General features: G+C 44.8%; 2 protein-coding genes across 8 annotated transcripts; both read right to left on the bottom strand.

Annotated features, from left to right (window-relative positions):
- Positions 1-4,546: 4,546 nt before the first annotated feature.
- LOC123164469 (disease resistance protein Pik-1) lies at positions 4,547-5,426 on the bottom strand. Its single transcript, XM_044581983.1, has one exon. The coding sequence runs from the start codon at positions 5,261-5,263 to the stop codon at positions 4,835-4,837; it is 429 nt and encodes a 142-aa protein (XP_044437918.1). The 5' UTR covers positions 5,264-5,426; the 3' UTR covers positions 4,547-4,834.
- Positions 5,427-7,433: 2,007 nt separating this feature from the next.
- Positions 7,434-13,132, bottom strand: LOC123180152 (uncharacterized). 7 transcript variants are annotated; one of them, XR_006490732.1, is made up of 4 exons: positions 11,921-13,132; positions 11,252-11,341; positions 9,586-11,154; positions 7,434-8,048 (listed from the first exon to the last, which is right to left on the bottom strand). XR_006490732.1 is itself a non-coding variant. In XM_044592124.1 (3 exons), the coding sequence occupies exons 1-3, from the start codon at positions 13,110-13,112 to the stop codon at positions 10,979-10,981; spliced, it is 1,458 nt and encodes a 485-aa protein (XP_044448059.1). In that variant the 5' UTR covers positions 13,113-13,132; the 3' UTR covers positions 7,434-10,978. The 7 variants fall into 7 exon arrangements, 3 of the variants coding, with proteins under 3 accessions (XP_044448059.1, XP_044448061.1, XP_044448060.1); XR_006490733.1 differs by having other exon boundaries at positions 7,434-7,900; XR_006490734.1 differs by having other exon boundaries at positions 7,434-11,154; positions 11,252-11,352.
- Between the last annotated feature and the right edge of the window lie 672 nt (positions 13,133-13,804).

Here is a 13,804-nt window from a genome sequence, read left to right as displayed (position 1 = left end):
GAATTTGAAAAAATGTTAACAAGTATAAAATTTTTGTTAGGGAAGTTAAAAAAGAGAAGTCCATATTACAACATCGAATACCTTGAAAGTCTAAAATACAATGCTGAACTAGGAAATTGTCTAGTTTATAACCCTGTGCTAGGAAACCATCTGGTCAAAACCAGTCAAATACGATCAAAAACCTAGTCCATAGTCATTATTTGTCCGGTCTTGAAAGTTGAGGGTTGTAAACAAGACGCTTTCATAGTTTAGGGTTGTGTTTTAAACTTTGGTGGTAGTTCGAGGTTGTAATATGGACTTCTCACTTTAAAACAAATTGATAAATTTTCAAAGAAATGTTCGTGGCAATAAAAAAACATTCCCACATTTAAAAAAGTATGTAAATTGTTTTTAAAAAATGTGTAAAATGTAAGAAAATGTTTGTGTAATGTAAAAATTATTTCTTAGCATTAAAAAATGTTCGTGGCATTTTTAGAAATGTCCCCGTGTTCAAAAATATATATGTGTGTTTTTTAAAATGTGTTCCTAATTTTTTTGTGTAATGTAAAAAACAATTCGTACAATAAAAAATATACAAAGTTTAAAAAGAAACGTTTGGGACATTTAAAAAATATTTATGCAATACCAAAAATTGTTCGTGTAGGTAAATAAATGAGTATTTCCACTTAAAAAGTGTACATGATATTTTGAAGAAATATTCACGTGTTTCCAAAAAATGTCTGTAAAATTTTGATAAAACATTATACACAGGAAAAAAAATTATTTAGTTTAGAAAAAAAATATCGCCATTATGAAAATGTGTGATGTGTATTTTGAAATATTACCTTCAATTTGCAAAAAATGTTCTAACCATGCATTTTTATTAAATATACATTAAGAATTTGAAAAATGTCCAACGTGTATCGAAAAAATGTTTCACGTATGCGCTAAAAAATGTACATTGAGTATTGAGAAAAAGTAATCTGTGTTAAAAAATAAACCCGACAAAATAACATAAATGAAAACCAAGAAAGAAACAAAGAAAACCAAAGTATAAAAAAGAAAAAAGAAAAGGCAAAGAATACCGGTGAAAAAATGAAGAAACCAAATTATAATGAAGGAAAAAAACAAAAAAAATGAAAACACGTGAAAAAAAACAAAACAAAGAAAAAATAAAGAAAACCAAAAAGGAAAAGAACTGGAGCTGAGCGAACCTAAAGTGACATGGGCGGCAGGAAGCGACCTGCGCTAATGGGGCGGCACGATAGTCACTCGCCCGCAGGCAATTCCTAATAGGAACCGATACGGTATCAGAAATTCCTACGGGCGAGACATAGCGCCCGCGCGTGTGACGTATTATTTCACATAAAGGACAAATTCAAAATTGAATAACGTAGGTTGGGTTTTAGAGTTGGCCCATTATCACATTAATGTCAATTTTATCATTTTTTTATCTCAATCAATGTTTAGAATTTTAGTATTAAATTTTGTGACAACTTAGATTGATGTTGTGTCAATATGCTAGATTTTTTTCAAACATTTTAAAATGTGTTACGACATCCGGCGCTCGGTGTTGGTGCACTAGATACATTCCCCCTGGAAGGCATAGCTACTACCGACATTTTCCTTCGTGCCGCTCTTCCTGTACCATCGGACCTTGGACCGCTTGGTTCTAGTTGTATTCCAACCAACTACTATCTTTTGAAACGGGGGTTCAAAATTCTACTAAATTCCAGAACATTCAAACACCCTTGGTTATGGGGTACACACGTACAACAACCAGATTCTCATACGAACCAAAATAGTCGACACTTTTTGTGACCACTTGCTTTTGCTATGAATATCCTTCCCTTTGAATAAGGTCGTAATACCAATTCCATACCACATCAAAAGGGGGAACATCTCTCAAAAGGAAAAGGGCATCAACATAATAAGTGTTGAGTCACATGTAGTACGTGTTGCGTTGGATGTCGAATGATTTACCATCTACCAAGTAGTGCCAACTTATTAGACCATTGCTAAAATTCTTGCAAATAGGTTCAAGCCTCACTTTTCGGATTACATTGACCCGTCTCAACAAGCTTTCATAGAGGGCTAACGTGTTAGTGATACCACTATTATCACTCAGGAAATTACCCATTCTTTTGCAATTAGATCCTGGAAGTATCAAGGTTTTATGCTAAAATTTGACATTGCAAAAACTATCCATCGTTCAGAATGGAATTTCATTGTCTCTTCTCTCACACGCAAATGGCTACATGGTTATTTTATTATTTTGATCTATACATGCATGTATTCTCTTGTCTTATGTTATCATTAATGGGCAAACTTTGAAGATTCGGGAGTAGCAAAGGTTTCAGGCAGGGTTGTCCATTATCCTCCTATATTCTTGTGCTGGCTATTAATGAGCTTTCTTTGTCTCTCAATGATGCTATGACAGCTAAAAACTTGGACTTGGAGGGTATCATCAATGGCGGACCTATGTGCATTTCGGGGGGGGGGGGGGGCTATGGCCTCCCATGATTAGACAAAACATTGAAGAATTTTTTTTAGGGGCTAAGATTTAAGAAAAAAAATAGTTATTAGCCCCCCCCCCCCCCCAAACAATCATATTTTCTGTTCTACCCCCTCCCCCCTGCCGTTCTCTGCTAGCTCCACCACTAGGTATCGTGCTTGGACTAAATTGTCCTCCTGTCCATTCTTTGCTTTTTGCAGATGACCTTCTGGTTTGTGGACAAGCAACTCATCAGAAAGCATCTGACATGGCACACATTCTCCAACACATTTGTGCTAAGTCAGGTCAAACCCAAAAATGGAACGAATCTGCTATCCTTTTCAGCACCAATGTCCATTTTCCCGGTTCCAACTATGAACAGTGATTTCACTCATCTAGGTCACCCACTCATTCTTTTGGCAAAAAATAGAACCACTCCTTACAATTTTGTGCTTGATAAATTTATGGCTAAGTTGCCCTCTTACAAAGCCAACATGCTCTCGCATGCTGCTAGGCTGGAACTAGTTAGATAGCAAAGAAATTTATTGCATGTCTACCATTTTATTAGCAAAGAAATTTATCGCTAAACTAACCGCTATGAACAGGAATTTTTGGTGGACGGGAATTAAAAAGGATAGCTCATCCAGGAGCCTTTGTTTTAGAGTGTGGAAAGACATTTTTGCCCTTCCAAGCAGGAGGGCGGGGGGGTTGGGTATTAGAAATCTCAAGGCCATGAATCAGGGTCTCATTCTTTCTACTGCCTAGAGAATTGCTGCCTCTCCCACCTCCCACCTCTACCTCATCCTCAAGTCTTGTTATTTTGCTGACTCCTCTCTCTGGACTGCTAGTTCTAAATTCCCAAAATCTGCTTTCTGGACCTCCATACTTAAGTTACTCCCTATGCTCAAAGCACACTCTTTCTTCCAACTCACCGAGGTAAAACATTTCTCTTTGGAGAGCTCCTCCGTGCCCACCTTGGCAAGATGTCTAAAATCACCTCAACATCCAACTGCCAGACTTTGTTTATCCTGCCATAGTTAGTGATCTTTGGAATTCAGTTAGTAAATCTCGGAACAACAACTTAATCACCACTCTTTTCCAGGAACCTACGGATTTGTGGTCTTTCCCTGCTAACAATATATCTGTGGTTTCTTCCACCATGACCTTAACTATGATCTTCTCATAAAAACCCCTAAGAAACAGTCATTCCAGGTGGATTTTATTTTATCCAGTTTCCTTCTAGTTATTTCCATGATGATCTTAACCAATACCAACATCTTTCCATTAATTGGTTATAGAAGTTGAAACAATGACATGTATCTTTTAATTTAGAATGATGGAATTTCTCTCGCACGGAGCAGCACCTCTGCAACTAAGCAGAGCCCTCGTGCTTGGCTATTCTCTTTTTTTTGTGTGTGTGTGAAACGCTTGCCCATTCTGGTATATAGTGCCCCTGAAGAGCATGCTACAAGTCAAGAGATGTAGTGTGGTGTGACCATAATAGGAGCACGAGACATGCAAGCATATTCTTGCAGAGCAGGTTCGAAGCATCCTGAAGAAACAGCGGCACATTCATCCTGCAGTGTGATGTCGCATAGCTGCATGACAGCACACCTGTGAACCATCCTTCCTTCTCTATGACGTGTGAGCTTGGCGGCTGAAACATCTGAAATTGGTACTAGGGGTGTGTTTGGTTTGTGCCCAAGGTTGCCCCACCAAAGCATTGGCTAGCCAAAATTTTGGTTAAGGTTTTGGTTGCCCATGATTTGGTCAACATTGAAAAAAAAATGAACTAGAGTTGGCTAGAATTCACAGACATGCCAAATTTTTTGGTAAGGTGCACTTTGGCCACAATCCAAACACACCCTAAAAGTCTATGCCAATTTCAAACATCTAGCACTGGGTTTGGGTTGGAGGACTTTCATCTTACCACAAGAAAGGAGAACGCACTGGACGTGGACGATCTCTGCTGTTGAGTGTTAACCCCTGCAGGATCAGATTTGTTGGAGCCATCAGAGCAGACACCACCCGAGATCTCGGTTCCGGAAGCCGATTGCGGATTTGAGCAGAATATTTGTGGGAACACCGCCGTGTTGTCCATTTTTTGGGCGCGAGACAGATTTTGTTGGACTGCGAAGTGGAGACCGGACTTGTCATGCTGACGGTCTGCTTGTTAGAAACTCTGCCCTTTGAGGCTTTGAGCTGCAGGTCGCAGGCGATTACATAGGAATAGGATCTAAGCAAACACAAGACCTGAAATTGATGCCAGCTTAACTAACTGAAATTCGACACTATAGCTAGCTGAACACTACTGTAGTAATACACGCGACAGGATTAACCAACAAATTCCTCCTTCCCTATCTACATTACCGAACATGTGCCCGGCTCCGGCCGCGAGCATGGGTACCCGTACGCCTCGACGGCGGCGGCAACAGGGTAGTGCTGCTGCTCGTAGAAGACGTTGACAGGCGCCGGTTGCGATGGGTAGTAGTCGCCGTACGGGTAGGAGTACCCGGAGTGCGGGTAGTGTTCGACCACCGCGGCCGCCGGCTTCTTCCCGTCCTCCTTGGCGTCGCCGACCTGCAGCAGCTGCGCGTGGCCGACCTTCCTACGCAGCGCGCTGGTGAGTTTGACGGAGTCGACGCCATCGCCGACGACCACCACCTGGTCCTTGGCGTCTCCGGCCAGCGCCACCGAGTCCACCCCGGGCGTGGCCGCCACCAGCGCCAGCGCCTTGGACCGGCACCTGCTGCTCGCCATCTGCACCGCGATTACGATCTTCTGCGTCATATTATAAGCTGGCTGCTGCGTCTCTTTGTGTGTGGAGGTGGAGGCGTGGAGCTTGCAGTGGATGAGAAGCAGAGTGCCTTCGCTGCAAAGCTGCAATCCGTATATATAGCTAGAATCAAAGAGGGCGAGCGAGAAAGCAGAGTGGCAGCTTCGTTGGAGGTTTCGACAGTGATGAAGACGCGGTGTGCAAGAAGACTTGTTTTGTTTAGGACTTGGGTCTTAGGCTTTGAGACTGACTGCGCTCTTGTCTCGTTGCCTCGGCCGGACGCGCAAGGGAACGCGTTGTCAGTTTTGTCCCGTTGCCAGGGCACTAGCAACGTACTAGTAGAGTACTCCACACTCCTTGTACTCACACTGACACTACAAACAAGTAGTCAGCGACGACTATGCATGTGCAGTGAGTATTTAATAAAAAACTGCCACAATTCGCGAAACCGTGCCTACAAACTACCACTTTACAAATTTGTGCCGAAAACTACCACTTTTTCACTAATCTTTGACTAAAAACTACCATGTCGGGAAAGTGCCCAATTCGCCTCTTCTAAACACCTTTCTGACAGGATGGGCCCACCTGTCAGCATTAATATTCTTCCTCCTCCTCCTCCCTCTCTCTTTGGCATTTCCTCAAACACCTCACGTGCATTCTGCGCTCTTTTAAATGGCGACGCCCCGGCGAAGCACGCGACGGCGGCCAGCAGATGGAAGCCCAGCGTCCTGGACAACGAGGTCGCTGAGCCTCACCACCTGGCTGCTCCCGGGCACCAGAGCCTTCCTCTCCGCCATCTCCTCCTCCGGCGCCAGCGCGCGCACACCGGTAGCCGCAGCCGGCGCCGGCTCCCACGCACACGGCGAAGCAGTCCAGTACCCTGCCCCCATGCGCCATAGCTGCAGCCTCGCCTCTGGCCTCTCTCAGACTCGCCGCAACCTCGCCATTGAGTTGGCCTCTCTCCTTTTCACAGATTAATGGCAGGAGCTAGTCATGGCCGTCGCCGCGCCCGGGCTCGAGCTCAGCCATGGTCGCGCTAGTTGCTCCTGCTACTCCTTGCCGCCGCGCCGACTGCTCCCTGCTACCCCTTGTCACCCGCGCCCGGGCTCGATCTCAGCCATGGTCGCGCACGGACGCGCTTGCTGCTCCTGCTACTCCTTGCCGCCCGCGCCGGCTGCTCCCTGCTGCTCCTTGTCGCCCGCGCCTGCTGCTATTCCTTGCCGACCGCCGTTGCTGCTGCTCCTTGCCTTGCCGGCTGGAGCCGAGGGGTGCACTTTCGTCGTGCTCCGGGGTGCATCGCCGCGCTCTGGCCAGAGGAGCGCCGCCGCGTGCAATGGAGGGGCGCACCGCCGCCCTGCTAGAGGTTGTGCTCCGGCCAGAGGGGGAGAAGGAGGAGGAGGGTCGGCCGGGGGTTGGATGGGCCAGCCACCGAGGTGCGCGTGCTCTCGCTTGCCGGCGAGCTCCCGGCCGTGGGGCACGAAGACGAGGTGTTTGTTGAAATGCCTAAGAGAGATATAGGAGGAGCAAGAAGATAGACACTGACGTGTGGGCCCAACTAGTCAGAAACACGTTTAAAAGAGCCGAATCGGGCTCTTTTCAGATTTGGTAGTTTTTAGTCAAAGATTAGTGAGAAAACGGTAGTTTTCGGCACAAATTTATAAAGTGGTAGTTTGTAGGCACGGTTCCATGAATTATGGTAGTTTTTTGTTAAATACTCTATGTGCAGTAGGTTTGGACTTGATGACCAAGCAAGTCTTCCCCTTCAACTTGCAGGTCTTGACGATTTCCTGCTAAAATTGAAAATTGTTGGGTGGCTACAAAATCCTCGGTTATTTCATAGCATGTGCTTAATTATTATGGAGTAAGAGGTAGCTAGTGCTCTTGCTAGAGCATCTGTATTATAGGGCACCAAAAATCAGTTGGAGTAAAATTTAGGCCGCATAAAGGTGACTTTACCGATTGCACCTGGCAATGACGTTCATGCTCCCTTGTTGAAGGTGCTTGTCTGTAGTTCGCTTGAATCTTCTCTTATGGGAGAAAACACATGATCTGACATGTGTGGTTCGATCTGGTGACGACGATGGAGTTCATACACCTATCCCGCTGTTGTCAATGGTAACAGTAATGCTTGATGTTTTGTTGCAGTGGGTCGTTCGGCTCGCCTTGACCCTTATGTTGTTGTTTTTTCATTTTTCTTCTTGGTTGTGCCCATCCTAGTAAGAACAAATGACACCAGCTTGCAACACGGAGCAGACTATCTTACATCTTCAGTTCAGAGGCCCAACCTTTTTCAGCAGAATAATAAGAAGCTAACTCACAAAATACTTCAGACGATAACAAACTCAACCAATACTCCAGTCGCCGCCTCAAAGAAAAGAAAAAAGAAGGAAAGCAGCACCAGGCAGGCAGTTACAGTTCAACATCCAACATTCATTAGCCAGGACAGGATAAGAGTTTCAACATAATAATTCTACAAGTCAGCAACTTACGCAATTAATTTTTTACAAGCCCACTGCATAGATCAGTTCACCGGTGCGCGCTACGAGTAGTACGAAGAGGGACCACACCAAATGATCTCAGCCGAACAAGCCATTTCTACATCTCGGGCACACAGAACGGAAGAGCCTACGCCCAACAGGCCATCTCTGCACCTGCGGAGCAATAATCAATGTCATTTGTCAAACAAGGTTGTACTGTTCCTCATATACGGAATATACGAGCTAGGTAGGTGCCGCTGCATGCTGGAGCTTCGCCACCATCGTTGCCCATCGTCTTCCTTCTGCACCCCATTGATCAAGACTAAAATTGACTGTGTAAGTGTTCCACTTATAGCAATTTATATTGCCTTCATTCAAAAGATGATATTTATTTGGATGGAACTGCTCCTTGTTCAGTCATGATTCACTATTTCACTCCAATGATGACTGCCATGTACAGCAGATTACATTGTGATACGTATATTTAACTAAAGAGTCAAAAATAGCAGATTCCGTATCAGTTCAGAGGTGATATATAGGGGTTGGCAAATTCCTAAAGTCAAGAATAGGCCTTTGTTCTTCAAGTCCGATGATAAGGTTGACGACTAAGTTCACATTTGCAATAGCGATGAGAGGCAGGAAGGATTTCTGCTCCGGATTTTAAAGGCTCCTCTAATTGAACTAAAACCACGACACTTATTTTGGAATGGAGGGAGTAGAAAATATAAGAGATGTGCCTCTGCCGTCTCAGTGTTTCGAAGGGAGACTCCAAGCTTGTTGGAATAACTCTGAAGCCTGGGTGGTCAACCCAAAAGTTCTCGAGGTGGAAGACCTTTGATTTAGGTACTTTGGTCTGAATGGATAGAGCATAAGGGATGTATGCGAGGTGAATCTTGGAAGAGGTTTAACAAAGGTATTAGGGAAGACCATAGTCAAGGCAGCCAAGGTAAAAACAAAAACTATGTGTTCAGATTTATTATTCTCTTATGAAAAAATGTAAACATAAAACCTTAACGTAGTATAGTAAACAGTTCTCACTTTGGATTTAGAAATCTGATATGTAAATTTTAGTTACAAACTGAGGGTGAAAAACTATAGTGAGAATGTTATAAGTTCGATACTATCTCAAAATTGTATTTGCAAGATTTAGCTTTAATGTTTTGCATGCTTTCAATCTCAAATACTCCCTCCGTTTCCTAATATAAGACCTTTTAGCTTTTTATTGATTCTTATGTATCTAGACACATTTTAGTATGTATGTTCACTCATTTTAGTATGTATGTAGTCAATATTTTGAAATACTCCCTCCGTTCCTAAATATAAGTCTTTGGAGAGATTTCACTATGGACCACATACGGAGCAAAATGAGTGAATCTACACTCTAAAATGCATCTATATACATCCGTATGTAGTTCATAGTGGAATCTCTACAAAGACTTATATTTAGGAACGGAGGGAGTAGTTAAAAGGTCTTATATTAAGGAACGGAGGGAGTAATTAGTGAGGATGAGAAAAAAATAAACTATAGAGTTACTGAAAACAACCAGATATATCAAGTAAGATTATTAAAAAATTGCAACGAAGCACTCGGCATTACAACAATCCCAGTGAACAGCAATGTGAGATGGCAATTTATATAGGCCCTAGTTTAAAAAAACGAAGTTCAAAGCCAAATGCTCAGTATTGTTGGGCATCAATTACTCGTGTACAGGGGACAACTTACAAATCACGCTTGGATTCGTAGCCACAAAAATAGCAAATGCAATGTTGCAACCCGTAAAAGTAAACAGAAATTATCAATGAAGCAAAAGAAAGGGAAATATTTCATTGTGCTACTATTTAAAGATAAGCTTACTTACTCTATTAATACACCACACTAGCATATCCATCTGACCAATCATCTTAGGTATTGTGCAAAAGTTTAGTCCCATCATGTCCACCACCAATGCCCGTGCCTACAAGGGGGCATTCCAACCATTATGTATCTCGTCTTGAGAAACATCTGCACTGCAGCTATGCACTAATAGTACCATTCGTATCAGATTAAGTAGATACGAGGGGAAATCGATGAGATATTTGGATAAGCACACATATATAATTTGAGGAAAATAACTCGGGTTTAATATATCATGACGATGAGTAGATAAACATATACCCATCTACTATCAAATAAAGAGAATATTCTCAAAAAAGAATTTACTCACTAGTGTCATAAAAATGAAGAATATGCGCTCTCAGACTATTAGCTGACCTGACCTGAAGGGGCAGGTTACCTAAAATTATGCTTAAGCTCGCTCCATGCCATATCGGATAAAATAAAATATAGCCATACTAATAAACTCTAGCAATAAAAAGGATCATGACTATTCATATGTTCGAATACATTTAACCAGCAAAGATGAAATAAACTCAAATTATTATTTTTCTAACTTGCCACTGGCAGAACAAATGTTTTTCAAGTATCAAACCAAGTCATTATTGTGGATGTAAGATTAGTAATGTTGAGTATAATGTATATTAGGAAGTATAGGATAGACTAGGATTTGTTCCTACCTTGTCTTGTACTCCAAGTTGGTCATTGTACTCCTATATATATGCCCACCAGGCTCAAGCAATACAACGAACTATTCCACCGAATCCCTCTCTCCCTTCTAACATGGTATCCGAGCCAAGAGGTCTTGAACCCAAGACCTCTTGGCTCGGATACATTATACTATCGCAAGTCGATCCTAAACCCTAGCCGCCGCCGCTTCCGCACCCGCGCGTCGCCCCCGGGGCGGTCGGCTTCCATGACCGTCGGCGGGTGCCGCGCCGCCCGTACCTAGGGTTCGTCCGCCGGTCGTGTTGACCGGCTGCCCTAGAGAGTCTTTTCCCCGAGCCTTGCTCCAGGGTTTTCTCTCTACCGCCGGTCATCTTGATCGCGCGGTTTCTTTTTGGTTTTCTGATCTATTCTTGATCGGTTTGCGTCGCCCACCGCCGCCGTCGACCCCGAGCGCCTCTACTCCGACCCCGGCGCGACCAGCCGGCCTCTCCTCCGACCCGACGGCCACGCGCGCCGGGGCGGCCCGTCAGGGCCAGCCGTCGTCCGCGCGTCGGTCCGCCCGTCGCCCTGCTTCGACCGGGACACCTGCATCTCCCCGACCCGACGGCCTCGCGCCATGCGACAACCAATCATAGCCGTCGCTCGCGCGCCGACCCGCCCATCGATCCACATCACCCGCCTCCGCCGCGTCTGCATGACGGCCCGGCGGTCTACCTCGCCGGCCTCGTCCTCGGCTGCGTCGGGACGGCTGCGTCAGGCTCGTCGGCTGCCTCAACTCGGGCGCCGCTGCTCCGTTGGTCGCTCGGGCCTTGCTGCTCGGGCGCCGGTGTTGCTTTGGCAGCCCGGGTGCCAGTGCTGACAAGCTCGTCCGCACGACGTCCCACGCCTATCAAACCAAGTCATTATTGTGGATGTAAGATTAGTAAGACCAGTGATAATAATATTGAATGACTGAAAGCTTCATAATGTGCCAACTGATCTACCTATTCGACATCTCACTTGGTTCATGCTGTTTTTTCTTTCATGTAGTTGTCTCAATTTCCAAACGTAACGTATCTCATCTTGAGAAGCATCTGCACTGTAGCTATGCATCAATACTCATTATACAATTCTTGAATATGCCAATAGGCAGCCAACAATAAAATTTAGTTCAATTATTGTACAAAAAACTGTTTATCTTTTGTCATTGTTTCATTCTAGGATGACAACAGAGTAAACAGATAATGAATTTCACACCTCTGATTCAAACCATTTAATTCCATAATAGAGTATGAGAATAACAAACAAAAACATTGCTACATTTTATCTTATTTTTTGACAAAGGAGGTCCACAGCCGGTTTGAACCAAGGGAACTAAAAATGACGATACACTAGAATCACCTCTCTAGAAAAGCGGAACTGGCTAGCTACCACTAAAAGTTGTTTTTCCAAATCATAACCATTACATAGAACACCACCACACAAACATCCAAAAAGAAACACTAGAACAACATCGCTATATGTTGAGAAAAGATCATCAAGTAGCAAAAGGAACAATTCATATGGCACCACTTAAAATTACTAGCTTAGCACGAAAGGATGTGAAAATGGCATTCAATCAACCAATTACAAATAATATTTGGATTTGTTATACCCACAATGTAAAGGCATACCTGCAGCATAGGCACTTTCAAATGGATGATAGCGAGCCAGCATGTGTGTTCTGGACACTTTCTTGAACTGCAGTGACTCAAGCTGGACTGTGAAGTTGTGGATATGTGTCCACAGGAAAACCACATTATTGTATTCAGCAAACCCTTGTATACCTGGGAATGGGAACTCGTTATCTTCCTCTTCTGAGCACTCCTCCTCTTCTGAGTTCTCTTCCTCTTCTAGATTCAAGGGAAGTAGCTTGTCCAGTTCAACGGTTCTTCCGAGCACCCATGATGCAACACCATCAGAATCGGTCTCCATCTTCCATAACTGGGCGCTGAATTTTAACAGAAAGAAAATACCAAGGCCACCGCCCTCTGCCCGCATAAGCTGGAATTTGCCCTGTTTTTCCTTGGCAATATCGACTGGCATCGGTTTCACAGCTAGGATCTGCATCTCCAAATCAAACTCAACTATGCCATCCACTCTGCCAGTCGATATGTCCACGAACAACCAGTAAAGGGAATGCCCAACTAGCACACTCAGACTAAAGCCCATATTGGTGGGAAGTTTGGATGAACATGGTGTTGAGATGCGATCACCCCATGCGCCAGTCTCCGACGAGTAAACGCGGGCGATGACCTGTCTATGCTGAAGCTCGTCTGTCTCTGCGCTTACCAAGACCACCTGGAAGTGTTGGATGTCTCCGGCGGCGCGATACACCGCCCCACTGATAAAGTGCTTCTTCTCATCGAACCCTGGGGGAACGGCTACGCGGTGCTGGGCGACGTTGAAGGGGTCCCACACCAGGAGCTGGTTCCCTGTTCCGTGGAAGGTGAGTAGGAGGCCATGGCGGGATCCAAAATTCCTGAACATGCCGCCGGTGTCGATGCGCACGGAGAAGTGGCCATCCGGGACACGATTGGGGGGATCCATCGTAGGTTGGAAACGGAAGCCCTCGAAGAAACCAATGAGAGGAGGGTTGTGGCGGTGGTGGAGGCGGAAGCGGCGACAGAAGCCGGGGTCGGAGACGAGGCCGAGCCAGCGCTTGGAGACGAGGGAGGCGCGAGGGAGGGAGGACGGATCTGGCGGGAGGCGGAGGAGTATCTCGGAGAGCAGGTTGTCGTCCTCCAGCGGCGGCACCGGCGCGGGCGGCGGCGGCGGCGAGCGTGGGCGGCGGCGGCGGCGGCGGCTCATCTCGTCACAGCTCATGCTGGAGGTGGTGGAGTGGAAACAGCAGCCCAGTATGTGGGCTTGTGGAGTGACACTCCTTTCTTTGTCGATCCGCCGGAGGAACGGCCCACGAGAGCTCAAGTAAAAGAAAGCCCACTACACACAACCAGAACGCATAAACGAAGATTCTTTTGCCCTTTTGATTGATTTTCAGAAGCTAACCATATGTGCACAGAACCAACAAAAATAGTAGTGCAAGATTTTCAGTTTCAAAAAAAAAAACTCCTACAAGATTCAACGGTCAGCCAAGCAAGATTTAGGCCACCCTAGAACGGCATGGCCACGACAAAACAAAGCCCACACATCAAAAGAAGAAAATTCAGCCGCCACTAACGTGATCACCATTACCCCACACCTTCACGGCCTAGCGATTCTAACTTCACGACAGACAAACAAATACTCTCTCCATTCCTTGATATAAGGTGTATAGATTTTTGAGAAAAAATTCTAAAATATAAGGTGTATTGCGTTGCACCACTCGTTTAGATATTTTTTTAGGGATTTGATTAAATTTCATTATATTAGGCAAACTTCTCTATTTTCTCATGTCAATTAGTTAGGTGTAATCTCACTCAAAACTCGTGAAATTTTCCCTTCACGTGCATTCTTTAATTTTCGTGCCAAAAACTATACACCCTATATTTAGAAACGGAGGGAGTATGTGCTTTATG

This window comes from Triticum aestivum, chromosome 1D (genome assembly GCF_018294505.1).
Source record: "Triticum aestivum cultivar Chinese Spring chromosome 1D, IWGSC CS RefSeq v2.1, whole genome shotgun sequence".
NCBI lineage: Eukaryota > Viridiplantae > Streptophyta > Magnoliopsida > Poales > Poaceae > Triticum > Triticum aestivum.
Note: the sequence above shows the minus strand (reverse complement) of the source record. Positions and strands in the feature narration are given on the sequence as shown.